Source organism: Nerophis ophidion, linkage group LG27 (genome assembly GCF_033978795.1).
Source record: "Nerophis ophidion isolate RoL-2023_Sa linkage group LG27, RoL_Noph_v1.0, whole genome shotgun sequence".
Lineage (NCBI taxonomy): Eukaryota > Metazoa > Chordata > Actinopteri > Syngnathiformes > Syngnathidae > Nerophis > Nerophis ophidion.
The window spans coordinates 22,571,588-22,599,107 of record NC_084637.1 but is presented as its reverse complement, the minus strand read 5'-3'; the positions used below and the strand labels follow the sequence as shown (position 1 = coordinate 22,599,107).

At 36.7% G+C, this 27,520-nt stretch overlaps 1 protein-coding gene across 2 annotated transcripts in view; it reads left to right on the top strand.

Moving 5' to 3' along the window:
• sema3b (sema domain, immunoglobulin domain (Ig), short basic domain, secreted, (semaphorin) 3B) overlaps window positions 1–27,520 on the top strand; it is a 56,277-nt gene that overhangs the window by 4,316 nt on the left and 24,441 nt on the right. The window contains exons 2-9 of one of the 2 annotated variants that reach the window (XM_061889520.1): window positions 14,731–15,010; window positions 17,930–18,087; window positions 18,176–18,238; window positions 23,321–23,440; window positions 23,504–23,591; window positions 23,654–23,773; window positions 23,845–23,987; window positions 25,168–25,282. In XM_061889520.1, coding sequence (XP_061745504.1) covers window positions 14,851–15,010; window positions 17,930–18,087; window positions 18,176–18,238; window positions 23,321–23,440; window positions 23,504–23,591; window positions 23,654–23,773; window positions 23,845–23,987; window positions 25,168–25,282 — 967 coding nt within the window. In that variant the 5' untranslated portion in view covers window positions 14,731–14,850. Of the gene's footprint in view, window positions 1–14,730; window positions 15,011–17,929; window positions 18,088–18,175; window positions 18,239–23,320; window positions 23,441–23,497; window positions 23,592–23,653; window positions 23,774–23,844; window positions 23,988–25,167; window positions 25,283–27,520 lie in introns of both variants that reach the window. The other variant, XM_061889518.1, reaches the window with a different exon arrangement.

The window sequence follows — 27,520 nt, the reverse complement described above, 5'->3', positions numbered from 1 at the left end:
ACACAGCTGCAGCAGCACGCAAGCTCCGCTAATGTCTCCGGTAAGAGCCGACTTATTACCACAATTGTGTCACGAAACCTGCCAGTTGACATGTGGTCGGGATCCATGTTCGCTTGACCGCTCTTTTCCATAGTAAAGCTTCACCTTCGGGAATTTTAATCAAGGAAACACCGGCTGTGTTTGTGATGCTAGAGGCAGCTGCAGTGCACCGCTTCCCACTTCCATCTTTCTACTTTGAGTTCTCCATTATTAATTGAACAAATTGCAAAAGATTCAGCAACACAGATGTCCAGAATACTGTGTAAATATGCGATTAAATCGGACGACTTTTAGCCGTGAGTGCTGCTGGGATAAAATGTCCGCTACAACCCGAGACGACACGCGCACGTGTCATCATACGCGTCATCATTCCGCGACGTTTTCAACAGGATACCTCACGGGAAATTTAAAATTGCAATTTAGTAAACTAAACCGGCCATATTGGCATGTGTTGCAATGTTAATATTTCATCATTGATATATAAACTATCAGACTGCGTGGTCGGTAGTAGTGGGTTTCAGTAGGCCTTTAAAAGTGACACACACACACACACACACACACACACACAGACACACACACACACACACACACACAGACACACGCACACACACACACACACACACACAAGGTTTCATAATGAATCGACTATGAGTCGACAATAACATTTTGAAAACAAATCTTGGCCCAAGTTAAATGTTATTAAGACGTGTAGCAAAGCTTCTTAAAAGTGGAATTTGATTTATTGAAACTAGGGCTGGGCGATATGGCCTTTTTGTAATATCTCAATATTTTTAGGCCATGTCACGATACACGATATATATCTCCATATTTTAACTTAGCCTTGAATGAACACTTGATGCATATAATCACAGCAGTATGATGATTCTATGTGTCTACATTAAAACATTCTTGTTCATACTGCATTAATATATGCTACTTTTAAACTTTCATGCAGAGAGGGAAATCACAACTAAGTCAATTGACCAAAAGTGTAATTATTAAACAGTTATTAAGCAGTGGCACAAACATTATTGTCATTTCAAAACAGAAAGTGCAAGATTGTCAGAGACATTTTAAAACAAGTTATGAGTGCACTTTTGTGTATGATGTCACTACGATGACATATCAAAACAACACTGAATTAAAGTGCACTTTTTGTACAGAACGCCTCTACAGTAGTTATAACAAATAAAGTGCACTTTTGTGCATGATGTCACACAAGATATTTCAATAACTGTCAAATAAAAATGAGCTGCATAATAGGAAATCAAATAGTGTTCGTCCTATGTGGTAGGTTACTGTGGATATTATCTCCTTCTGTTGTTGACTATTTTTTTCATACGGTGTTGATCTGGAAATGGTTGCTTCGGCTTTTTGTTGGTGTGGCACCGAACGGAGATGTTGACATGAGGAGTTTCAAGCACTCTTCATTCTCTAGTGGGTGACTTTTCAAATGATGCTACTTTTTGTAGCAATGCTTTTGCCCCACACTTGACATATTACGGTTGTTTGTTCGACATCTTCCCGCTTGAAGCCAAACCACCGCCAGACGATGCACTATTAATGAATTATTCCTTCATTTGTTACCAGATTTACACCTTCAATCTGTCGTATTACCACTGGCATCACAGCTAACGTTACCCATGCCGCTACCTCTCTGCTCCGCGAGGGCGTATACGTATGTGACGTATGTTAGAAGGTGCGCTTGTTTTATGTCTCTGTGAGAAGGAGAGACAAGAAAGAGTGAGAAGAGCCTGTAGTGTAATGCCCGCAGCAGAAAGCAACTGCGTGAGAATATGTATACTCCAATATCACGATATAGTCATTTTCTATGTCACACAGAAACAAACACGCGATATATCGAGTATATCGCCCAGCCCTAATTTAAACTTTTATTAGTAGATTGCACATTACAGTACATATTCCGTACAATTGACTATTAAATGGTAACACCTGAATAAGTTTTTTCGGGGTCCACGTTGATCAATTCAGTGTAAAGAAAACAAGTGAGCTCGCCTATTGGAGATCATGTGTGTGTGTGGAAGAGGTGGGTGTGGCTTACGGGCTGGTCACAATGTCGCTAAAATAATGTTTGCAGAGACATTTTTACGCCGTGAATGACTAGTTTGTCCGCTACAGAATCCACTTCCTGTCAGTGAAACGTCATCACCCCTTCATAGTCCCACAGCTAAACTGAGAAAAGGCTAAACCTCTTGCAGTATTCTGACTCGCCACACCGAGTGTGTGTGGGGGGTGGGGGTGGGGGGGGGGGGGCGATGGTGAGTGAGCTGTCGCTAACATGTTTTAGCAACCAGGAAGCCAGCCTTGTTGTTTTGGTCAGGTGTAATGCTCTGCTGAATTTATGAATGAATGCAAGGATATGAATGAATGAATGCATATAAATGAATGTGAATACATATGAATGGTTGTGACTCAATATGAATGAATGCATGTGAATAAATGAATGTGAATTAATGAATGGATTTTAGTGAATGTGAATCAGTGCATGTAAATGAATGAATGTGAATGTATATGAATACATAATTGTAAATGTATTAATGTGACTTAAAGAATGAATTTTAATAAATGTGTATATATGAATGAGTGTGAGTAAAATAATGTGCATGAATGAGTGAATGTGAATAGATGAATGAATTAATAAATGTGACTATATATGAATGAATATGAGTAAATTAATGTGAATGAATTAATGAATGAATGGATTTAATGAATGTGAATATATATGAATGAATGTGAGTAAACAAAAGTGAATTAATGGATTTTAAAATATGTGAATATATATGAATGAATACATGTTTATGAAAGATGAATGTGAATGATGGTTGGACATGAATGAGGGAATGGGAATGAATATGAATGAAAGTATGTGAAAAAAATAAATTGATATGAATGAAAGTATGTGAATAAATGAAATGATGTGAATAAATGAATGGATAATAATGAAAAGAAGGGAATGAATATGAATGATTGTGAATTAATATGAATACATGTGAATTAAAGGGAAATAATGAATGACTATAAATAGATTAATAAGTATGAAAATGTATATGAATAAATGTGAATGAAAATGAATGAATGGATACAAATCATATGAATGAATTAATTAATATAATGCATCTGATTTAATGAAAGTGAATGAATGAAAGCCCCCATTTTGAAATATTTATGTTTAAAAAAAAAACTGATCACGAGCTTGCTTGGAGTGATTTGGAAACAAGTTATTTAGTGTATTTTGCAGCTCACATGCTGTAAAATATTATAATATTTATATAATATGCAGTAATAATATATGATGTAATATACACTAATAATATACAATATAATATACAGTAACAATATATGATATAATATACAGTAATAATATAAGATATAACATAATATACAGTACTAATATAATTTACGGTATCAATATAACAACAATGTGCAGTAATAAAATGGAGTAAAAATATCCAATATACAATATATGATATAATATACAGTAATAATATATTATGATTTATATAATATACAGTAATATAATAATATATAGTATACAGTAATAATATATGATATAATATATTGTGATGTAATGATGTAATTAGATGGAATAAACATATGATATACAATAATATACAGTAATAATATATAGTATTAATATACTATACAGTAATAATATATGATATGATATACAGTAACACTGTATATCATATTAAGATATAATATTATACAATAATATAATATACAAAACCCAAAACCAGTGAAATTGGCAGGTTGTGTAAATGGTAAATAAAAACAGAATACAATAATTTTTAAATCCCTTTCAACTTATATTCAATTGAATAGACTGCAAAGACAAGATATTAAATGTTCACACAGAAAAATCTATTTTTTGCGGAAAATAATCATTAACTTAGACTTTAATTGCAGCAACACATTGCAAAACAGTTGGCACAGGGGCATTTTTACCACTGTATTACATGGTTTTTCCTTTTGACAACACTCAGTAAACGTTCGGGAACGCAGGAGACACATTTTTGAAATGGATTTTTATCCGATTCTTGCTTGATGCACAGTTTAAGTTGTTCAACTGTCCGGGGTCTCCATTGTAGTATTTTAGGCCTTGTAAAGCGCCACACATTTTCAATGGGAGACAGGTCTGGACTACAGGCAGGCCAGTCTAGTACACGCACTATTTTACTACAAAGCCACACTGTTGTAACACGTGGCTTGGCATTGTCTTGCTGAAATAAGTAGGGGCGTCCATGGTTGGCAACATATGTTGCTCCAAAACCTGTATGTACCTTTCAGCATTAATGGTGCCTTCACATATGTGTAAGTTACCCATACCTTGGGCACTAATGCACCCCCATACCATCACAGATGCTGGCTTTTCAACTTTGCACCTGTAACAATCTGGATGGTTCTTTTCCTTTTTGGTCCGGAGGACACAACGTTTCTCAGTTTTCAAAAACAATTTGAAATGTGGACTCGTTAGACCACAGAACACTTTTCCACTTTGCATCAGTCCATCTTAGATGAGTTCGGGCCCAGCAAAGCGTTTTTGGGTGTTTTTGATAAATGGCTTTGGCATAGTAGAGTTTTAACTTGCACAAACTTTAGTTACTGACAGCGGTTTTGTGAAGTGTTCCTGCGCCCATGTGGTGATATCCTTTACACACTGATGCGGCTTTTTGATGCAGTGCTGCCTGAGGGATCCAAGGTCATGGGCATTCAATGTTACGTGCAGTGATTTTTCCAGATTCCCTGAACCTTTTGATGATATTACAAACTGTAGATGGTGAAATTCCTAAATTCCTTGCAATAGCTGGTTGAGAAATGTTTTTCTTAAACTGTTGGACAATTTGCTCACGCATTTGTTCACAAAGGGGTTGACCCTCGCCTCATCCATGTTTGTGAACGACTGAGCATTTCATGGAAGCTGCTTCTATACCCTATCATGGCACCCACATGTTCCCAATTAGCCTGTTCACCTATGGGGTGTTCCAAATAAGTGTTTGATGAGCATACCTCTACATTCTCAGTCTTTTTTGCCATTTGTGCCTGCTTTTTTGAAACATGTCGCAGGCATCAAATTCCAAATGAGCTAATATTTGCAAAAAATAAAGTTTCTCAGTGTGAACATTAAATATCTTGTCTTTGCAGTCTATTCAATTGAATATACGTTGAAAAGGATTAGCAAATCATTGTATTCTGTTTTGATTTATCATTTACACAACGTGCCAACTTCCCTGGTTTGGGGCTTCTAATATACATAACCCTGTATATAATATAACATACATATGATATGATAAAACCCTGAGGACTGCCCCTGCTTTTGTATCCCGGCACTTTTTAAAAACAATTTTGTGATAGGATGCCTTGACCCCGCCCACTTTTCTGAGTATACTGTCCTTTTTTTTATTCTTTCTTTTTCTTAATCTGATGCTTCTTGGCATTCTGCTGCTGTCTTTTCAAACTGAACTCAATTCAAGTGTCAGCAGCACCAACACGCAGTGTGTGTGGGTATGTGTGTGTGTGTGCATGCGCGCGCTTCTCACTCAACACCTAGCGGCACACACACACACACACACACACACACACACACACACATACACATACACATACACGCACACACACACACATACACACACACACACACACGCACACACACACACACACACACGCACACACACACACACACACACACACACACACACACACACACACACTCACACACTTAATGTAACTTGTGGCTCCTTTAATAGCAGCTGAAAGTCGAGTCCGACCCTTGGGCACGATGAAAAGTGTGCAAGTGTGTGTTGTGTCTTTACGCAAAGTACACTCACACACACGCAGAATGGAGCCTTCTGCACGCCATAATCACTTCCTCAGTCCTGTCCAGCAGCAAGTTGATGCTTCTTTTCAAAAATTGGACATGCAGCGTTGAACACAACTGCTTTTGTGCACTGTGAGAGTTGTGGTGCAGGGAGGAAACCATTGTGCAGTGTGTGTGTGTGTGTGTGTGTGTGTGTGTGTGTGTGTGTGCCAGGTATGCTGCTAATAAAAGCTCTTTTGTGTCCCTGCCTCAATGGCCTCATTATTCATAGCCGCCTAGACGGGCATGTGTGTGCAATGTATGGATGGAGTGTATTATGGGGCAAAGTCAGGAGGATGTGTGCGGTGAAAGTCTGGGTAAATGTGCGGCAGGTACACCACACCTTTGATCCCTCTGCCCCCGTCTAGTAATGCTGAATAAGCAATTTTCTCCTTGTGCAACATACAATTCATTAGAGTTGTGTATTTATGTTTGTGTTGATATCACTATATATTATAGAAGTGATAATAGAAGCTACAGTGTGTGGAGTTTGTCAACAATAACACACACATGAAAGAAACAACACCATTGTGTGATAATAAAACAAACTGTAGTATTGTTACAGTCGATATTTGGATCAACACACCCACTCCTGTTTACTTTCAAGAGCTCTAGCTTAGCGCTTAGCATGTCTTCTTGTGTCCTCCCAGGGTGTGTGTTGTCGTGCAGGCTGAATCTTTAGACACCACACCTCACCATTCCTGTGCTGGCCATTCCATTCAGAATCGATTCACTATGAGACACGATTCTCACAATGCTCGCAAGCGATTAGCGTGCAAGCTGCTTTACCCAGGAATTGAGCGGTAAAATGTTTTATACAAACAGTCCTGCTGCAGTGTAATATCAAGTGCAATACAAGCAGTCCTGGAGTGTGTTTACTTGTGATATCATGCGCGATAGAAACAGTCCTGCAGTGTGCTTACTTGTGTGTGATATCATGCGCGATAGAAACAGTCCTGCAGTGTGCTTACTTGTGTGTGATATCATGTGCAATTCAAGAGGTCCTGCAGTGTGCTTACTTGTGTGTGACATCATGTGCAATTCAAGAAGTCCTGCAGTGTTTACTTGTGTGTGATATCAAGTATGATACAAGGATTCATGCAGTGTGTTTACTTGTGTGTGATATTATGTGCAATACAAGTCCAGCAGTGTGTTTACTTGTGTGTGATATCAAGTGTGATATGAGCAGTCCTACAGTGTTTTCACTTGTGTGTGATATCATGTGCGATACAAGCAGTCCTGCAGTGTGTTTGTGTGTGATATTATGTGCAATACAAGTCCAGCAGTGTGTTTACTTCGGTGTCATATCAAGTGCGATAACAGCAGTCCTGCAGAGTTTTAACTTGTGTATGATATCATGTGCAATACAAGCAGTCCTCCAGTGTGTTTACTTGTGTGATATCATGTGCAATACAAGCAATCCTGCAGTATGTTTACTTTTGTGATATCATATGTGATACAAGCAGACCTGCAGTGTGTTTATTTGTGTGTGATAGCATGTGCGAAAAAAGCAGACCTGCAGTGTGTTTACTAGTGTGTGATATCAAGTGCGATGCAAAAACAGTCCTGCAGTGTGTTTACTTGTGTGTGATATCATGTGCGATATAAGCAGTTATGCAGCGTGTTTACTTGCGTGTATATCATGTGTGGTACAAGCAGTCCTGCAGCATCTTTACTTGTGTGTGATATCATGTGCGATATAAGCAGTCATACAGGGTGTTTACTTGCATTTAATATCATGTGTGATACAAGCAGTCCTGCCGCATGTTTTCTTTTGTGTGATATCATGTGCGATACAAGCAGTCCTCCAGTATGTTTACTTGCTTGTGATATCATGTGCAAGACAATATGTGTTACGAGCACACCTGCAGTGTTTACTTGTGTGTGATATCAAGTGCGATACAAAAACAGCCCTGAAGCGTGTTTACTTGTATGTGATATCATGTGCTACAAGCAGTCCTGCAGTGTGTTTACTTGTGTGTGATATCATGTGTGGTACAAGCAGTCTTACAGTGTGTTTACTTGTATATAAGATCATCTGCGATACAAGCAGTCCTTCAGTGTGTTTACCTGTGTCTGATATCATGTGCGATACAAGGGGTCTTGCAGCATGTTTAATTGTGTGATATCATGCGCGATACAAGCAGTCCTGCCGCATGTTTACTTGTGTGTGATATCATGTGCGATACAAGCAGCCCTCCAGTATGTTTACTTGCTTGTGATGTCACGCGTCACTTTTATAGTGACTTCACTATAAAAGTGGGTGACATTGTTATCACCAGGAAGGATGAGATCACCTACCTAGGTTCCATTCTAGAGGCTAATCTTTCCTGTGATAAAACGGCAACCAAGGTGATCAAAAAGGTCAACCAAAGAACGAGATTCCTCTACAGAATCTCCTCTCTGGTCAACAAAAGCACCTTGAGGATTCTAGCGGGAACTCTCATTCAACCCTTCTTCGATTACACTTGCACCTCCTGGTACCCCAGCACCTCCAAAACCCTCAAATCTAGACTCCAAACATCCCAGAATAAGTTAGTCCGGTTACTTTTAGACCTCCACCCCAGATCACACCTCAATCCAACCCACTTCTCCAAAGTGGGCTGGCTCAGGGTGGAGGACAGAGTAAAACAACTTGCACTGAGCCTAGTCTATAAAATCCGCTACACCTCCTTGATACCGAAGTACATGTCAAACTACTTCCTTAACGTAAATGACCGCCATAACCACAACACCAGGGGGAGCTCCACAAATCACGTTAAACCCAGATTCTGATCTAACAAAGGTCCTAACTCATTCTCTTTCTATGCCACATCAATGTGGAATGCACTCCCAAAAGGTATAAAAGTAAATGCATCTCTATCCTCCTTCAAACCCGCTCTAAAACAACACCTCCAGGCAACTTCAACACTTTACTAATACCCTCCTCCATTCACATCCCATCTCCCCGGATTATAAACAACTCAAATGTACTTCTAATGTATATACTTGTTCTTATGCTATCTGAACTCACTATGTTCTCTGTTGGCTGTACATATCCTACTAAGTCACACCTACACTGTTTCAATGTCCACATTTCTCTGTTGATGCAATTGTTGATGACTGAAGTACTGATATCAACCAAAGCTCCTCATCCCACCCCCCGGATTGTAAATAATGTAAATAATTCAATGTACATACTATGATGATTAGCTTGTGTGATGACTGTATTATGTTGATAGTATATATTTGTACCATGAATTGATTAATGTGGTCCCCGACTTAAACAAGTTGAAAAACGTATTCGGGTGTTACCATTTAGTGGTCAATTGTACGGAATATGTACTGAACTGTGCAATCTACTAATAAAAGTATCAATCAATCAATCATGTGCAATACAAGCAGTCCTGCAGTTTGTATACGTGTGTGTGATATCATGTGTTACGAGCATACCTGCAGTGTTTACTTGTGTGTGATATCAAAAACAGTTCTGAAGCGTGTTTACTTGTATGTGATTTCATGTGTGATACAAGCAGTCCTGCAGTGTGTTTAAGTGTGTGATATCATGTGTGATACAAGCAGTCCTGCAGTGTGTTTACTTGTGTGTGATATCATGTTTGATACAAGCAGTCCTGCAGCGTGTTTGCTTGTGTGTGATATCATGTGCGATACAAGCAGTCCTGCAGTGTGTTTACTTGTGTGTGATATCATGTGCGATACTAGCAGTCCTGCAGTGTGTTTACTTGTGTGTGATATCATGTTTGATACAACCAGTCCTGCAGCGTGTTTACTTGTGTGTGATATCATGTGCGATACAAGCAGTCCTGCAGCGTGTTTACTTGTGTGTGATATCATGTGTGGTACAAGCAGTCCTACAGTGTGTTTACTTGTGTGTGAGATCATGTGCGATACAAGCAGTCCTGCAGCATGTTTACTTGAGTGTGATATCATGTGCGATACAAGCAGTCCTGCAGTGTGTATACGTGTGTGTGATATCATATGTGTTACGAGCATACCTGCAGTGTTTACTTGTGTGTGATATCAAGTGCGATACAAAAACAGTCCTGAAGCGTGTTTACTTGAATGTGATATCGTGTGATACATGCAGCATGTTTGTGTGAAATCATGCGCGATACAAGCAGTCCTGCAGCATGTTTAAGTGTGTGATATTGTGTGATACAAGCAGTCCTGCAGCATGTTTAAGTGTTTGATATCATGTGCGATACAAGGAGTCCTGCAGTGTGTTTACTTGTGTATGATACAAGCAGTCCTGCAGTGTATTTAAGTGTGCGATTATCATGTGCGATACAAGCAGTCCTGCAGTGTGTTTACTTGTTTGTGATATCATGTGCAATACAAGCAGTCCTGCAGTGTGTATACGTGTGTGTGATGCCATATGTGTTACGAGCATACCTGCAGTGTTTACTTGTGTGTGATATCAAGTGCAATACAAAAACAGTCCTGAAGCGTGTTTACTTGTATGTGATATCGTGTGATACATGCAGCATGTTTAATTGTGTGATATCATGCGCGATACAAGCAGTCCTGCAGCATGTTTAAGTGTGTGATATCGTGTGATACAAGCAGTCCTGCAGCATGTTTAAGTGTTTGATATCATGTGCGATACAAGGAGTCCTGCAGTGTGTTTACTTGTGTATGATACAAGCAGTCCTGCAGTGTATTTAAGTGTGCGATTATCATGTGCGATACAAGCAGTCCTGCAGTGTGTTTACTTGTGTGTGATATCATGTGCAATACAAGCAGTCCTGCAGTGTGTATACGTGTGTGGGATGTCATATGTGTTACGAGCATACCTGCAGTGTTTACTTGTGTGTGATATCAAGTGCAATACAAAAACAGTCCTGAAGCGTGTTTACTTGTATGTGATATCGTGTGATACATGCAGCATGTTTAATTGTGTGATATCATGCGCAATACAAGCAGTCCTGCAGCATGTTTGTGTGTGATATCATGTGTGATACAAGCAGTCCTGCAGCATATTTAAGTGTTTGACATCATGTGCGATACAAGCAGTCCTGCAGTGTGTTTACTTGTGTATGATACAAGCAGTCCTGCAGTGTGTTTAAGTGTGTGCTTTCATGTGCGATACAAGCAGTCCTGCAGCGTGTTTACTTGTGTGTGATATCATGTTTGATACAAGCAGTCCTGCACCGTGTTTACTTGTGTGTGACATCATGTGTGGTACAAGCAGTCCAACAGTGTGTTTACTTGTATGTGAGATCATGTGCGATACAAGCAGTCCTGCAGCATGTTTACTTGTGTGTGATATCATGTGCGATACAAGCAGTCCTGCAGCGTGTTTACTTGTGTGACATCATGTGTGGTACAAGCAGTCCTACAGTGTGTTTACTTGTATGTGAGATCATGTGCGATACAAGTAGTCCTGCAGCATGTTTACTTGTGTGTGATATCATGTGCGATACAAGCAGTCCTGCAGCATGTTTACTTGTGTGTGATACCATGTGCGATACAAGCAGTCCTGCAGTGTGTATACGTGTGTGTGATATCATATGTGTTATGAGCATACCTGCGGTGTTTACTTGTGTGTGATATCAAGTGCGATACAAAAACAGTCCTGAGGCGTGTTTACTTGTATGTGATATCGTGTGATACATGCAGCATGGTTAATTGTGTGATATCATACGCGATACAAGCAGTCCTGCAGCATGTTTAAGTGTGTGATATCATGTGCGATACGAGCAGTCCTGCAGTGTGTATACGTGTGTGTGATATCATATGTGTTATGAGCATACCTGCAGTGTTTACTTGTGTGTGATATCAAGTGCGATACAAAAACAGTCCTGAAGCGTGTTTACTTGTATGTGATATCGTGTGATACATGCAGCATGTTTAATTGTGTGATATCATATGCGATACAAGCAGTCCTGCAGCATGTTTAAGTGTGTGATATCATGTGTGATACAAGCAGTCCTGCAGCATGTTTAAGTGTTTGATATCATGTGCGATACAAGCAGTCCTGCAGTGTGTTTACTTGCGTATAATACAAACAGTCCTGCAGTGTGTTTAAATGTGTGATATCCACACATCCGCTCGACATCCATTGCTTTCGGTCCCCTAGAGGGGGGTGATTGCCCACTTCTGAGGTCCTCTCCAAGGTTTCTCATAGTCAGCATTGTCACTGGCGTCCCACTGGATGTGAATTCTCCTTGCCCACTGAGTGTGAGTTTTCCTTGCCCTTTTGTGGGTTCTTCCGAGGATGTCGTCGTCGTAATGGTTTGTACAGTCCTTTGAGACATTTGTGATTTAGGGTTATATAAATAAACATTGATTGATTGATTGATATTATGTGCGATACAAGCAGTCCTGCAGTGTGTTTACTTGTGTGTGATACAAGCAGTCCTGCAGTGTGTTTAAGTGTGTAATATAATGCAGTCCTGCAGTGTGTTTAAGTGTGTAATATAATGCAGTCCTGCAGTGTGTTTAAGTGTGTGATATCATGTGCGATACAAGCAGTCCTGCAGCATGTTTACTTGTGTGATATCATGTGCGATACAAGCAGTCCAGCAGTGTGTTTACTAGTGTGTTGTATCATGTGCGATACAAGCAGTCCTGCAGTGTGTTTACTTGCGTGTGATATCATGTTTGATACAAGCAGTCCTGCAGCGTGTTTACTTGTATATGAGATCATGTGCGATACAGGCAGTCCTGCAGCATGTTTACTTGTGTGTGATATCAAGTGCGATACAAGCAGTCTTGCAGAATGTTAAATTGTGTGATATCATGCGCGATACAAGCAGTCCTGCAGCATGTTTAAGTGTGTGATATCGTGTGTGATACAAGCAGCCCTGCAGTGTGTTTACTTGTGTGTAAGATCAAGTGTGATACAAGCAGTACTGCAGCATGTTTGAGTGTGTGATATCATGTGCGATACAAGCAGTCCTGCAGCATGTTTGTTTGATATCATGTGCGATACAAGCAGTCCTGCAGTGTGTTTACTTGTGTGTGATACAAGCAGTACTGCAGTGTGATTAAGTGTGTGATATCATGTGCGATACAAGCAGTCCTGCAGTGTGTTTACTTGTGTGATACAAGCAGTCCTGCAGTGTGTTTAAGTGTGTGATATCATGTGTGATACAAGAAGTCCTGCAGTGTTTAAGTGTGTGATATCATGTGCGATACAAGAAGTCCTGTAGTGTGTTTACTTGTGTGTGATACAAGCAGTACTGCAGTGTGTTTAAGTGTGTGATATCATGTGCGATACAAGCAGTCTTGCAGCATGTTTACTTGTGTGTTGTATCATGTGCGATACAAGCAGTCCTGCAGTGTGTTCACTTGTGCAAAGTTAACATCTAAATGTCCTCCAAAAAGCCCTCAATTCACTCGTTACAAGCTAGCCATATGTAACAAGTAACATTTGTCAATAGTATCAAATAGTTACAGTTGCATATTACTCACACATACAATGTCTCCAAGGCAGTATCAGAAAGTATCCAGTAACAAACCTGTCCATGTCATTCAACTTACTGCGTCGTGATATTAACTTCATGAATTTTTTAGACCACACAATTATTACTCCACTTCAACTTAAAGACATTAAAGTCCATTCCAGATGGTTAATAATAAATAGGTCAGTGTTCTGCATCCTTAGTACTGTTCTGTGTGACTCAGGCACGTCATAAATGACACGTTTCTCATTAAAGACGTGTGTGTGTGTGTGTGTGTGTGTGTGTACAATAGAGCTTGTTAAAGTTGTTCTCCACACTTTCATTGGCCCAAGTAACAAGTGAGCTTCTGTTTTGTGAAGTACGACTTTATTCTCAGCCAAGAATAAAACTAAAGAGCTTTTGTGCACAATTCAAGTGACACATTTGACAAGACTTAAGTATGTTTGTTTTGTCTTAAAATAATATTACAAGATTGAAGAAATCTTTTAATATTCTTAAAATATAAATTTAGGAAGAAAAAAGTAATCTTAAAAGATTTAAAGGAAAAGTCCTAATATTACAAGATTAGTATGACAACAACAATATTAAGATACAAGTTATAAAATTAAAGTATAATTTAAAAAATAAGTCATAATATTACAATATTTAAGTATACATTTAACAAGAAAAGTCATAATATTACAAGATTACAATATATTTTTAAAGATAAAATTTATTACAAGATTAAAGTATAATTTTGAAAATAAAAATCATAATATTACAAGATTTACAGCAAAAATGTAGGAAGGAAAATTTCAAGATAAAAGTTACAATATTATAAGATTTACCGGTAGATATAATAAAAAAAAATAAAAGTCCTAATATTACAGGATTACAACATCAATTTTAAAGACAAAAGTTATAATTTTACAAGATTTAAGTATGATATAAAAAGTCCTTTTATTAAAAGATTGAAGTATACATTTAGGTCATAATATTACAAGATTAATAAACACATTTGACTTTTTGTAAAACTAAAAGTGATTTGTTCCTAATGTATTTATTTCTGATCATTTCCTTCAGAAAATCAAATCACATTTAAAAAAAAATAGTAATAATAATATGAAGAAAAAAAAGAACAATGTTTTGCTTGTCACTTTTATTTCTCTGAACATTTTTGTTTTTTTCAAGAAATTTTTCTTGAACATTTGAATTTTTTCTTGATTTGCATTAATTACTTTAAAAAAAAAATCAAAATCTAAAAATGTATTCACAAAAAAATTTAAATATTGTTTTTAAAATCTCTGAGAAAATAAAAAAAAAGTTGAAGTTGTATTCCAAAAAAGAAGCTTTGTGTTGTTCAACTTTGACTTTTCACACATGATCTGTTCCAGGGTCAAACTATTGCTACTTGTGTGTCTTCTACTTCAGGTGAGTCTCTCATGTGGTCTGGGAGGTGAGAGAAAAGAAAAACTGGACCTTCGGACCCGACAGCTTGCATGGGCGTGGTCTGATCCAAACATCGACCATTACTGACCTGAGGCAGCCAGGATGATGATGACGGCGGCCATGGTGGTCACCTGCAGCTCGCTCTTCCTTCTGGGCTTGGCGGCCTCCTCTTCATCATCATCTTCATCATCATCATCAAGCACGGTCACACGCTCTTCGTCCTCGCCTTCCTCCTCGCCACGCATGAAACTCTCCTTCAAAGGTAGGAAAGAAATCTTTTTAGGAACAACTTCCAAAAACTGCAGATTCATCTTATATTTGCGACAAAATACAACATGATAAATACTTGCCTTTTTTTGAAATTCACTTATATTTAAATATTACTTTTTCTTCTTACGTTTCTATTTGAATCTTGCAATATATAAATGAAAAACCTATATGTATCCTAAAATCTTGTAATATGACTTTTATATTTGAAACTTATATTATTGGATTATTATTGGGGCTGCATAGCTCGGTTAGTAGAGTGGCCGTGGCAGCAACTTTAGGGTTCCAGGTTCGATTCCCGCTTCCGTCATCCTAGTCACTTGGGCAAGACACTTTACCCACCCACACTGATTTAAATGTAACTTCGATATTGGGTTTCACTATGTAAAGCGCTTTCAGTCACTGGAGAAAAGCGCTATATAAATATTATTCACTTCACTTATGACTTTTTGTTTTTAAAATTCATACTTACATTTTTTATTATGACTTTATTTTTAAATTTATACCTAAATCTTGTAAAATTCTGATTTTTTTTAAGTAACAAATATTATGATTGTTTTAAATTTATACTTAAAACTTTGTAATATTAAGACTTGAAATCTTACAATTGTATGACTATTTTCAAATGTATACTTAAATCTTGTAATGGTATGAATTTTTTATGAATAATTAAATCTTATGATTTTTTTTGAATTCATACTTAAATTTTTATAATACTAAGACTTATTTATAGATTCATAATGAAATCTTACAATTTTCTTATTTTTATCTTTAAATTCATACTTAAATCTTGCTCTATTGTGATTTCTTAATGAATAATTGGATGTAATGATGTTTTTAAATTACTTAAATTTTGTAATATTAGGACTTTTTATTTTTTTATGATTTTTTAAAAATTCATACTTAAATCTTGTAATAATTTGACATTTCAATCTTTATATTTTAATCTTATATTATGACTTTGTTTTTAGATTCATACTTATATTTAGTAATATTAATAATTTTTATTTTTAAATTTATATTTGAATCTTATGATTTTATGACTTTTTATTTTTAAATTCATACTGAAGTATTGTAATATGAAGTTTTTTTGTTATATTTGAATCTTATATTATGACTTTGTTTTTAAATTCATACTTAAATTTTGAAGTACTAAAACTTTATTTTCAAATGTATATGAAATATTATAATTTGATGACCTATTTTTAAATTTACACTTACATCTTGTAGTATAAAACAGTTTTATTTTCAAATATATAATAACATCTTATATGATGATTTTTTATTTTTAAATTCATACTTAAATCTTGTAATTTTATGAATTTTTAAAGAATAATTAAATCTTAGATTATTTTAAAGTCAGACTTGAATCTCGTAATATGACATTTTTATTTTTTAATCAATACTTGAATCTTATGATTGTATGATTTTTTAATTTATACTAAAATCTTGCAAAGTGACTTTTTGTTTTTTAATTCATGATTGAATATTGTCTTAATCGTTTTATATTGATTGATTGATTGATTGATTGATGCTTTTATTAGTAGATTGCACAGTTCAGTACATATTCCGTACAATTGACCACTAAATGGTAACACCCGAATAAGTTTTTCAACTTGTTTAAGTCGGGGTCCACGTTAATCAATTCATACCCATATCTTGTAATATTATGACTTCTGTTTCAAAATGTATTATTTTCAGAGGTATTATTGATTTTTACTTTAATTCATACTTAAATCTTGTAATATTATGACTTTTTTTTATTCAAACCCCCGCACCCTCCCCCCACAAAAAAAGTTTTCTAAAATATATTTTTTTGTAAAAATGAAATGTAACTTTTGTAAAAAAAAAAATTTACAACAAAATACTAACAAAAATAAAACTTTTTTTTCAACAAAAACATACTTTCATTTGTTGTTTATTGTGGGTGAAAAAATACAAACTATTTAGACTTAGAAATAATTCGACTTACAGGAATAATATAAGTATTAAAAATTGTTATATCATTAAGATTTATAATTTACATACATAATTGGTGATTTTAGAAATTATCCGGACATAACAAAACAACATTTTTAAATATATTTAATCTTTCTCGTAAGATTGCTTGTTTTCTTAACATACTTCCTTGTAAAAAACTAAATACATGTTTTTTTAAAAACAACGTTTTGTCTTTACAATTTTTTTTTACTTTGAATAAAATTTTCAAATGAAATACAAATATTTGTCTAACAATTTTAGGAGTAAAAAAACCTGTATTTATTTCTCGAAATACTACAAAAACAAAATTCAATATATATATATATATATATATATATATATATATATATACATAAATATTGTGCACGGACTTTGTTATATATATATATATATATATATATATATATATTATATACATATATATACACACACACACGTATAGCATATATGTTTTTTTGAATAATTTAAAATAATTGTATAATTTGTTTATCTTATTTAAATAAAACTTTATACATAATGCATATATATTTACATATTATATTATCTATATATACATACATACATACACACAAACACACACATGCATAGCATAGTATGTATGTTTTTTTTAATAATTTTTAAATAATTGTATACTTTGTAAATCTTATTAAAATAAAGCTTTATACATAATGTATATATAATATAGAATATTTACATATAATATATACACATATATATATATTATATGTAAATATAATATATTATATATACATTATGTATAAAGCTTTATTTTAGTAAGATTTATAAATTACATATATATATATATATATATATATATCACACACATATATATATATATATATATATGTAAGATTTTTGTCCTCAAAATACTACCCCTTACCCCACTCCCAAAAAAGGAGCTAATTAAAAAAAAAGTCTAATTTTGGGACTTCAGACTTGCAGCAGTTCCACGGCGTGAGGCGTTTCGAGTTGGAGCGCTCTTGTTGCTTCGGCGCTTTGCTCCTGGACGAAGAAAGAGGTCGTCTGTTTGTTGGAGCAAAGAACTTCCTGTTGTCGCTCTCGCTGGACAACATCGCCAAACAGGAACAAAAGGTTCCAACACACGTCTAAGATGGAATACAAGAAAAACAAATAAAAATCTAAGAATAAAAACGTCAAATTGATGTTTGACTTGTTTCAGATCTACTGGCCTGCACCTGTGGAGTGGAGAGAAGAATGTAACTGGGCTGGTAAAGACATCACTGTGAGTCTCACTAACTCTACTGCTAACAATAACATGACTATATTCCATTCACTATATATATATATATATATATATATATATATATATATATATATATATATATATATATATATATATATGTATATATATATATATATATATATATATATATATATGTAGGTGTGGGAAAAATCACAAGACTACTTCATCTCTACAGAACTGTTTCATGAGGGGTTCCCTCAATCATCAGGAGATGATTGAGCGCTCTACCCCGGTATCGAGCACTATTCTCTGGATAATCCAATCAAGACATATATGTATATATATATATATATATATATATATATATATATATATATATATATATATATATATATATATATATATATATGTTTATATACATACTGTATAAATGTATTAAAGTTAAAGTACCCATGATTGTCACACAGACACTAGATGTGCCGAAATTTTTCTCTGCATATGTATATACGAATATGTATGTATATACATATCTGTATATACACATATATTTAAGTATATATATATATATATATATATATATGTATATATATATATATGTATGTATATATAAAAACACAAGGTGGCGACTTGTCCAGAGTGTACCCTGCCTACTGCCCGAATGCAGCTGAGATAGGCGCCAGTAACCCCCCGCGACCCCAAAAAGGACAAGCGGTAGAAAATGGATGGATATATACATACGAATATATACTGTATGCATACATATATACACACATATTTTTTATAATTTTAATATTTATAATATTAATAGCATCTAAGTGAAAATAATAATTTAAGTTACATTTTAACTGTCTACAGTATGATTAGATTATTTATTTTTTTCAACTTTCAAGAATTTTTAAATGTAGAATAAAATATAAAAAATGTTGAAGGTTTTAAATATGTGTACAGCAGGGGTGGGCATTACGTCGATCGCGATCGACTGGTCGATCTCGGAGGGTGTGTCAGTCGATCTCAAGCCAGGCATTAAAAAATATACATAAAAATGAGCAATCATCAATCATACCAAGACTTCACTTTCGTCAGTTGTTTGACATTCTCGGCACCCGAGGATCTTGTGAGATGACGCTGGCTGCAGCGAGCTCATATTTAAGAAAAACATCACTAACAGGGCGGACGCAGAGAAACACATTTTATTTCTAGAGACTCCGTACCTACTGTCAAAACTCTAAAGACCGACTGCACAGTTCCTGTCTTCACCATAAAAGACCTGTTTCATCCTGCCTGTGCTAACAAAATAAGAGTCTCAGAAAGCTAGCGTGCACAAGCTAGCAAGCTACGGAGTTTGATGCCAATGTATTTCTCCCCCGCCCTCAGCGACCGCTTTCTCACTTGCTTGCCCACCCGCACACTCACTGACGTCACTCACCTGCTGCCAGACATTAAAGGGCCACACACATATGCTACTCTCATAACAAAGTGTTTAAAAACGAGTATGCAAGTTGGACAAATGAGATGCCAAATCCAACCACTTTCATGTGGTATTGGACAGAAAGGAGGACTTTTTTTTTCCTCCATTTGAAAATGCGGACGTTATCAGCACCACTGTCTGATTCCAATCAATGCAAGTCATCAGAATCAAATACACCAACTTATATTCTTGTCTTCATGAAAGAAAGGAATCTATGTGTGTTAAACATGCTTGTATTATCATTAAACACCATTAACTTGTTAACAAAAATGTCTCTTTCATAAATAAATAAATATAAATTATAAATAGGAATGAGGTAGATCTCCTCGACTTGGTCAATTGAAAAGTAGCTCACCTGCAGAAAAAGTGTGAGCGCCCCTGGTGTACAGGATTTGTTTTTTACAATAACAGAATTGTCATCTTTATTTATTTATTAAAGAATTAAAATACATTTTGAAACCAATGTTCTCTGTAAAAATACAATAATAAAGGATCTGTTCTAGGGTCAAACTATGGCCCTCAAAAGTAGTTTTATTTACCGTACAGCAGGGGTCACCAACCTTTTTGAAACCAAGAGCTACTTCTTGGGTACTGATTATGCGAAGGGCTACCAGTTTGATACACACTTAAATAAATTGCCAGAAATAGCCAATTTGCTCAATTTACCTTTAACTATATTTTATTATTAATAATTAATGATATTTATCTTTGTGGAAACACTGATCATCTTAATTAGTTCTCACAATAAATATAGATAGAAACAGATAAATATCAATATAAAACACTTTATTTTTATAATTTCTCTAAGTGCACATTTTTCAAATTGAACATTTTCAAATGATCACTTCTAAGACAGTTTTGTGAAATCACAATATCCCATTTTAACTAGCTAGCCACTAACATTTTTTAACAAATCATGAATTACTTTGCACCATGTTTGTATAAATAATAACTCATGTAGTATACAAAAGTCAACTCTCAAAATTTTAAATGAATCATGTCACACTTTGAACTGGACACCAAATCTGTTATCTGTTTCTTTGTCAGTTAGTGGGAAGCCTGGCATTGCATGCTGTTAACTAGTGTGTTGTATTCTGGTGTGTAACTTGACACTGCAACTCTGAGTGAGGCGTGTTCTGTGTTTGTTCTTGATGAAGTTCATGTCAGAAAAGGCTGATTCACAAAAGATAAGTTGAACCAAACAGGCTTGCAACCTTCATAGCTGCTGCGCATACACCACTGTACTTTTGGCTGCACCAAACTTAGTTACTTTTGGGGAAAAGTTTGGTGCAGCCTTGGTGGGCTTTAAATTTTAATTTGTCAGGAAAGAAGAGGAAGGAATTTCAAAGGTAAAAGGGTATATGTGTTTAAAAATCCTAAAATCATTTTTAAAGTTGTATTTTTTCTCTAAAATTGTCTCTGAAAGTTATAAGTAATGAGCAAAGTAAAAAATAAATGAATTTATTTAAACAAGTGAAGACCAAGTCTTTAAAATATTTTCTTGGATTTTCAAATTCTATTTGAGTTTTGTCTCTCTTAGAAATTAAAAATGTCGAGAAAAGTGAGACCAACCTGCTAGTAAATAAATACAATTAAAAAAATAGAGGCAGCTCACTGGTAAGTGCTGCTATTTGAGCTATTTTTAGAACAGCGGGCTACTCATCTGGTCCTTACGGGCTACCTAGTGCCCGCGGGCACCGCGTTGGTGACCCCTGCCGTACAGAAAATGTTTATAGGTAACATTTTTCTATTTTACTGCCATGCACGTGTCAAATAATAACACTTTATGCTTGACATGTTTGAATTTCTAGGGAAAAAAAAATTTAAAAAGTGACTTAATGTCTCATAATTAGCTAAAAGTTAATTTTGGTCACCCCCCCCCCCCCAAACACACACACATTTACCTTGTTGTACAGATTATTCAAGTGTTGAGTGTGTGCACAGACCTCGTTAAGCTTTACGTGACGTGTGTGTGAGACCACGTTTTGTATTTATGTTGTAAAGTGTGTGTTGTACAAAGGCTTTATCAGCGTGATTACACAGCTGTAGCCCACACACAATGACCTCCTTTCATTGGCAACTACACACTTCTACTTTCACCTGTGTGTGTGTGTTCAATGAATAATCAGTCTTTGTGTCTTTTTTATCGGCCTTAAACAGCTTGTTGTTTTTCTGTGTCGTGTCAGCAACACGTTAAGACTTCACTTGATGTTGTTGACCACACCTGCGCAAATTAAGGCCAATCTGGCACGCTGGACTTTCCCAAATCATTTTTTTAGATCTTTAAGATGGAAACTGTAGCTGCCATTATGATGTTTTCAAATGAGCGTAAATCCTGAACTACAGAAAGTATTTCAATGGTTGGAATCTGTGCTTTTGCATGATATACTCATTACTAATGCCATCTAATTAGTTACTATGGTCATTTAATTAGTTACTATGGTCACCTAACTAGTTACTATGGTAAAATAATTAGTTCCTGTGATGATCTAATTAGTTACTGTAGTAATCTAACAGCAGCTTAGACGAGGAGAGTGTTTCCAGAGCCTGAAATGTGGGTGTCAGGGACAGACGAGGAAGGAGATTTTTACAACAAAGTTCTAAAGCTTAGTGATATTTCAGATGTATAACAGATTGTATATTTATTTCACTGTTTGTTGCGTATGTGTATATATATATATATATATATATATATATATATATATATATATATATATATATATGTATATATTAGATTAGATAGTACTTTATATACATGTGGGCAGCACGATGGAACAGGGGTAGTGCGTCTGCCTCACAATACAAAGGTCCTGAGTAGTCCTGGGTTCAATCCCAGGCTGGGGATCTTTCTGTGTGGAGTTTGCATGTTTTCCCCGTGACTGCGTGGGTTCCCTCCGGGTACTCGGCTTTGTCCCACCTCCCAAAAACATGCACCTGGCGATAGGTTGATTGGCAACACTAAATTGGCCCTAGTGTGTGAATGTGAGTGTTAATGTTGTCTGTCTATCTGTGTTGGCCCTGCGATGAGGTGATTCGTCCAGGGTGTACACCGTCTTCCGCCCGAATGCAGCTGAGATAGGCTCCAGCGACCCCAAAAAAGGGACAAGCAGTAGAAAATGGATGGATATGTCTATACGAATATATGCATATGCATGTATACATATATATATATATTTGTCATTTATTTAAGAAAATGTTTCCAGACCTTTATGTTTCAAAATAGGCCATTTTTCAGTAAGTAATTGTATTCAATATAAAAGTATATGTATATAAATATATATTAGAAGAAAACCGACATTTCTCAGGATGTTATATACATATATATATATATATATATATATATATATATATATATATATATATATATATATATATATATATATATATATATGTGTGTGTGTGTGTATCAGTTTTTTTTGTTTTAAGAAATATTTCCAGACTTTTTGTTGTAAAATGTTATGATCCAGAAAAAAAAAAAGTAAAGATGCCATTTGTCAGGATGTTGTTTTTCCAAGTAATTGTATTCCATTTTTAGGTAAAAAGAAACTTAATTTTTATACAAACATTTGTAGGAAAAATAAATAAAATGACTTGTGGAAAGTTTTTAAAAAGTGGCAAATGTAATATAGTATAATATTTGTGATACATTTCAGTCGGACTGCGTGAACTACGTGAAGATGGTCCATCACTGGAACCGCACACATTTGTACGCGTGTGGCACGGGAGCCTTCCATCCCACTTGTGCCTACGTGGAGGTGGGCCACAGGATGGAGGTGAGACTACTAAACAGTTCAATAAGTTTATAAGACTTGACGTGTCCTTCCTGTCAGGACCAGGTGTTCAGGATGGATTCTTCCAGTGTGGAAGACGGCAAAGGCAAAAGTCCGTACGACCCTCGTCATCATTCTGCCTCCGTGCTGATCGGTAACGATGTCATCTCCCGTCTGCTTTTATCACGACGCCTTATTAAAACTCTTGTTCCGCAGGCGACGAGTTGTATGCGGGTGTAGCCACGGACTTGATGGGGCGAGACTTTACCATCTTCCGAAGTTTGGGCAGACGTCCTTCCATCCGCACGGAGCAACACGACTCGCGTTGGCTCAACGGTGAACGTTTGGCAACTTTGGGTCATGGCCAGGACACAAATTGTTGACTTGTCTTGTTGCACGTCTTCCAGAGCCAAAGTTTGTCGGCTCTTTTTGGGTTCCGGAGAGCGAGAACCCCGACGACGACAAAGTTTTCTTCTTCTTCCGGGAGACGGCAGTGGAGGGCCAAGGACTTGGAAAGTCTACGTACTCGCGCATCGGACAACTGTGCAGGGTGACTTCCTCTACTACTGCTGCCAGCCAATTAGTCTGTTCCAGGGTCATTTTACACCATCACAATCTTAACGGTCTTAAAAGTGTAAAAAAAAAGTGATGTTTAAAATGTCGCATGCTGGATTTGGTCAGAAGGACATTTTTAAGTAGATAAACTAATAAAATACATTTATAAAAAATTAATATATATTTGTAAAACATTAAATATTTCAAAACATTTCTTTAATGAAACATTTTTTTACATACATTTAAAAATAATACAAAAATTAATTTGGTATAATTTAAAAAAATGAATAAAACAAAAATCATTTGAAAAAAATTTATTCAAAAAATGTATCCCGCCTTCCGCCCGATTGTAGCTGAGATAGGCGCCAGCGCCCCCCGCGACCCCAAAAGGGAATAAGCGGTAGAAAATGGATGGATGGATGGATGGATGTATTCATAACGTTTTATGTATGCATATTTTCAGCAGTAGTTTTTTGTTTTTTTTTACATTTTCCGTAAAAAAACTATACTCTTTTTAAACATATTTTTGTTGAAATGGATATATTTTCAATATACAAAAATCAATAAAAATGTTATCTGTAGAATAAAACATTCATTTTCAAGGGAAACAAATCTGCAACGTTTTCAGTAAAACAAAACGATTATTTTGTGTTTGAATTTTTTTGGGCATTTGTTTATACATTTTATGTAAAAAGCTAAAATTAAATTTAAATATATATTTTTCAAGTATTTATTTTTGAAATATGTCTTACAAAAATGTTGTGTTTGTATATTTTGAAGAATTACTTTTTTTTATACTTTAGGCAAAATATATTTTTGAGAAAAATTATTCACTTTCACAGAAAAAAAAAATCCTGCAATGTTTTTAGTAAAATAAAACATCATTATTTTGTGTGTTCATATTTTTAGTCATTTGTTTTTACATTTTCGGTAAAAAGCTATAAGTGGTAGGAAATGGATGGATGTTTTGCTGCTCCATGTAAATAATAATTGAAGTTTCTATGGTTGTCGTCACACTTTTCCCCTTTGCCAGTATTGTTGTATAGTAGTCTGGCATCCCGTTAAGAGTAAAAGAGGAAAAAACAAAAAGTAAAAGAGCTTTTAAACATTTCTGAGGCTCCACTTTATGGTTGTAACTATTCCTGGTCTCCATGGTAACAGAGTGTTCCTTGCAGAACGACATGGGCGGTCAGAGAAGTCTGGTGAACAAGTGGACCACCTTCCTCAAAACGCGTCTGATCTGCTCGGTGCCGGGGGCCGACGGCGGCGACACCTACTTTGATGAACTGCGTGAGTCAGCCATCTTGTTTGTGCAGCTGCATCTTTGTCAGGTCATGTGAGCCGCCTGGCGTTAAACGGGAATATTAGCGCACCCCTTAGGCCACTATTTCTACCACTTTAATAAACAAAGACTCAATATTTCTAAACTGTTATAAAAGACATGTGACCTCGATATTTCACTTCCTGCTTGATGTGAAATGAATTATTAGTCATTTGCTTTGGATGGGGATGTTTTTTTAATGCATCAATATACTTTTTTTTTAATTAGTGTAATTTAAACGAATTGTACTTTTTAAAAATCAAAATAAGGTATAATTTTAAAGGGAAAATTTGACTTTTCTTTTAAGAAAAAAAAAATTAAAGAAATTATATATTTGGCAAATTCAATTATTAATTACTCTGGGGTAAAAAAAAACAATATTTTTAGGTAAAACATTTCCATATATATATATATATATATATATATATATATATATATATATATATATATATATATATATATATATATATATATATATACTCCTCTCTGAGCTGCAACCTTATCGTGGTAGAGGAGTTTGCGTATCCCAATGATCCTAGGAGCTATGTTGTCCGGGGGCATAAAGCCCCCTGGTAGGGTCTCCCAAGGCAAACAGGTTCTAGGTGAGGGATCAGACAAAGAGCAGCTCGAAGACCTCTATGAAGAAGACAAAACATGGACCCAGATTTCCCTCGCCCGGAGGCAACGTGGGTCACCCCTCCAATGGGCTCACCACCCATAGCAGGGGCCATAGAGGTCGGGTGCAATGTGAGCTGGGCGGCAGCCGAAGGCAGGGCACTTGGCGGTCCGATCCTCGGCTACAGAAGCTAGCTCTTGGGACGTGGAACGTCACGTCACTGGGGGGAAAAGAGCCTGAGCTAGTGCGCGAAGTCGAGAAATTCCGGCTGGATATAGTCGGACTCACTTCGACGCACAGCAAGGGCTCTGGAACCACTTCTCTCGAGAGGGATTGGACCCTCTTCCACTCTGGCGTTGCCGGCAGTGAGAGGCGACGGGCTGGGGTGGCAATTCTTGTTTCCCCCCGGTTCAAAGCCTGCACGTTGGAGTTCAACCCGGTGGACGAAAGGGTAGCCTCCCTCCGCCTTCGGGTGGGGGGACGGGTCCTGACTGTTGTTTGTGCTTATGCACCAAACAGCAGTTCAGAGTACCCACCCTTTTTGGGAACACTCGAGGGAGTACTGGAAAGTGCTCCCCCGGGTGATTCCCTTGTCCTACTGGGGGACTTCAACGCTCACGTTGGCAACGACAGTGAAACCTGGAGAGGCGTGATTGGGAAGAATGGCCGCCCGGATCTGAACCCGAGTGGTGTTTTGTTATTGGACTTTTGTGCTCGTCACAGTTTGTCCATAACAAACACCATGTTCAAACATAAGGGTGTCCATATGTGCACTTGGCACCAGGACACCCTAGGCCGCAGTTCCATGATCGACTTTGTAGTTGTGTCATCGGATTTGCGGCCTCATGTTTTGGACACTCGGGTGAAAAGAGGGGCGGAGCTTTCTACCGATCACCACCTGGTGGTGAGTTGGCTGCGATGGTGGGGGAGAATGCCGGACAGACCTGGCAGGCCCAAACGCATTGTGAGAGTCTGCTGGGAACGTCTGGCACTGTCTCCTGTCAGACAAAGTTTCAATTCCCACCTCCGGAAGAACTTTGAACATGTCACGAGGGAGGTGCTGGACATTGAGTCCGAGTGGACCATGTTCCGCACCTCTATTGTCGAGGCGGCAGATCGGAGCTGTGGCCGCAAGGTAGTTGGTGCCTGTCGGGGCGGCAATCCTAAAACCCCTTGGTGGACACCAGCGGTGAGGGATGCCGTCAAGCTGAAGAAGGAGTCCTATCGGGTCCTTTTGGCTCATAGGACTCCGGAGGCAGTGGACAGGTACCGACAGGCCAAGCGGTGTGCAGCTTCAGCGGTCGCGGAGGCAAAAACTCGGACATGGGAGGAGTTCGGGGAAGCCATGGAAAACGACTTCCGGACGGTTTCAAAGCGATTCTGGACCACCGTCCGCCGCCTCAGGAAGGGGAAGCAATGCACTATCAAAACCGTGTATGGTGCGGATGGTGTTCTGCTGACCTCAACTGCGGATGTTGTGGATAGGTGGAAGGAATACTTCGAAGACCTCCTCAATCCCACCAACACGTCTTCCTATGAGGAAGCAGTGCCTGGGGAATCTGTGGTGGACTCTCCTATTTCTGGGGCTGAG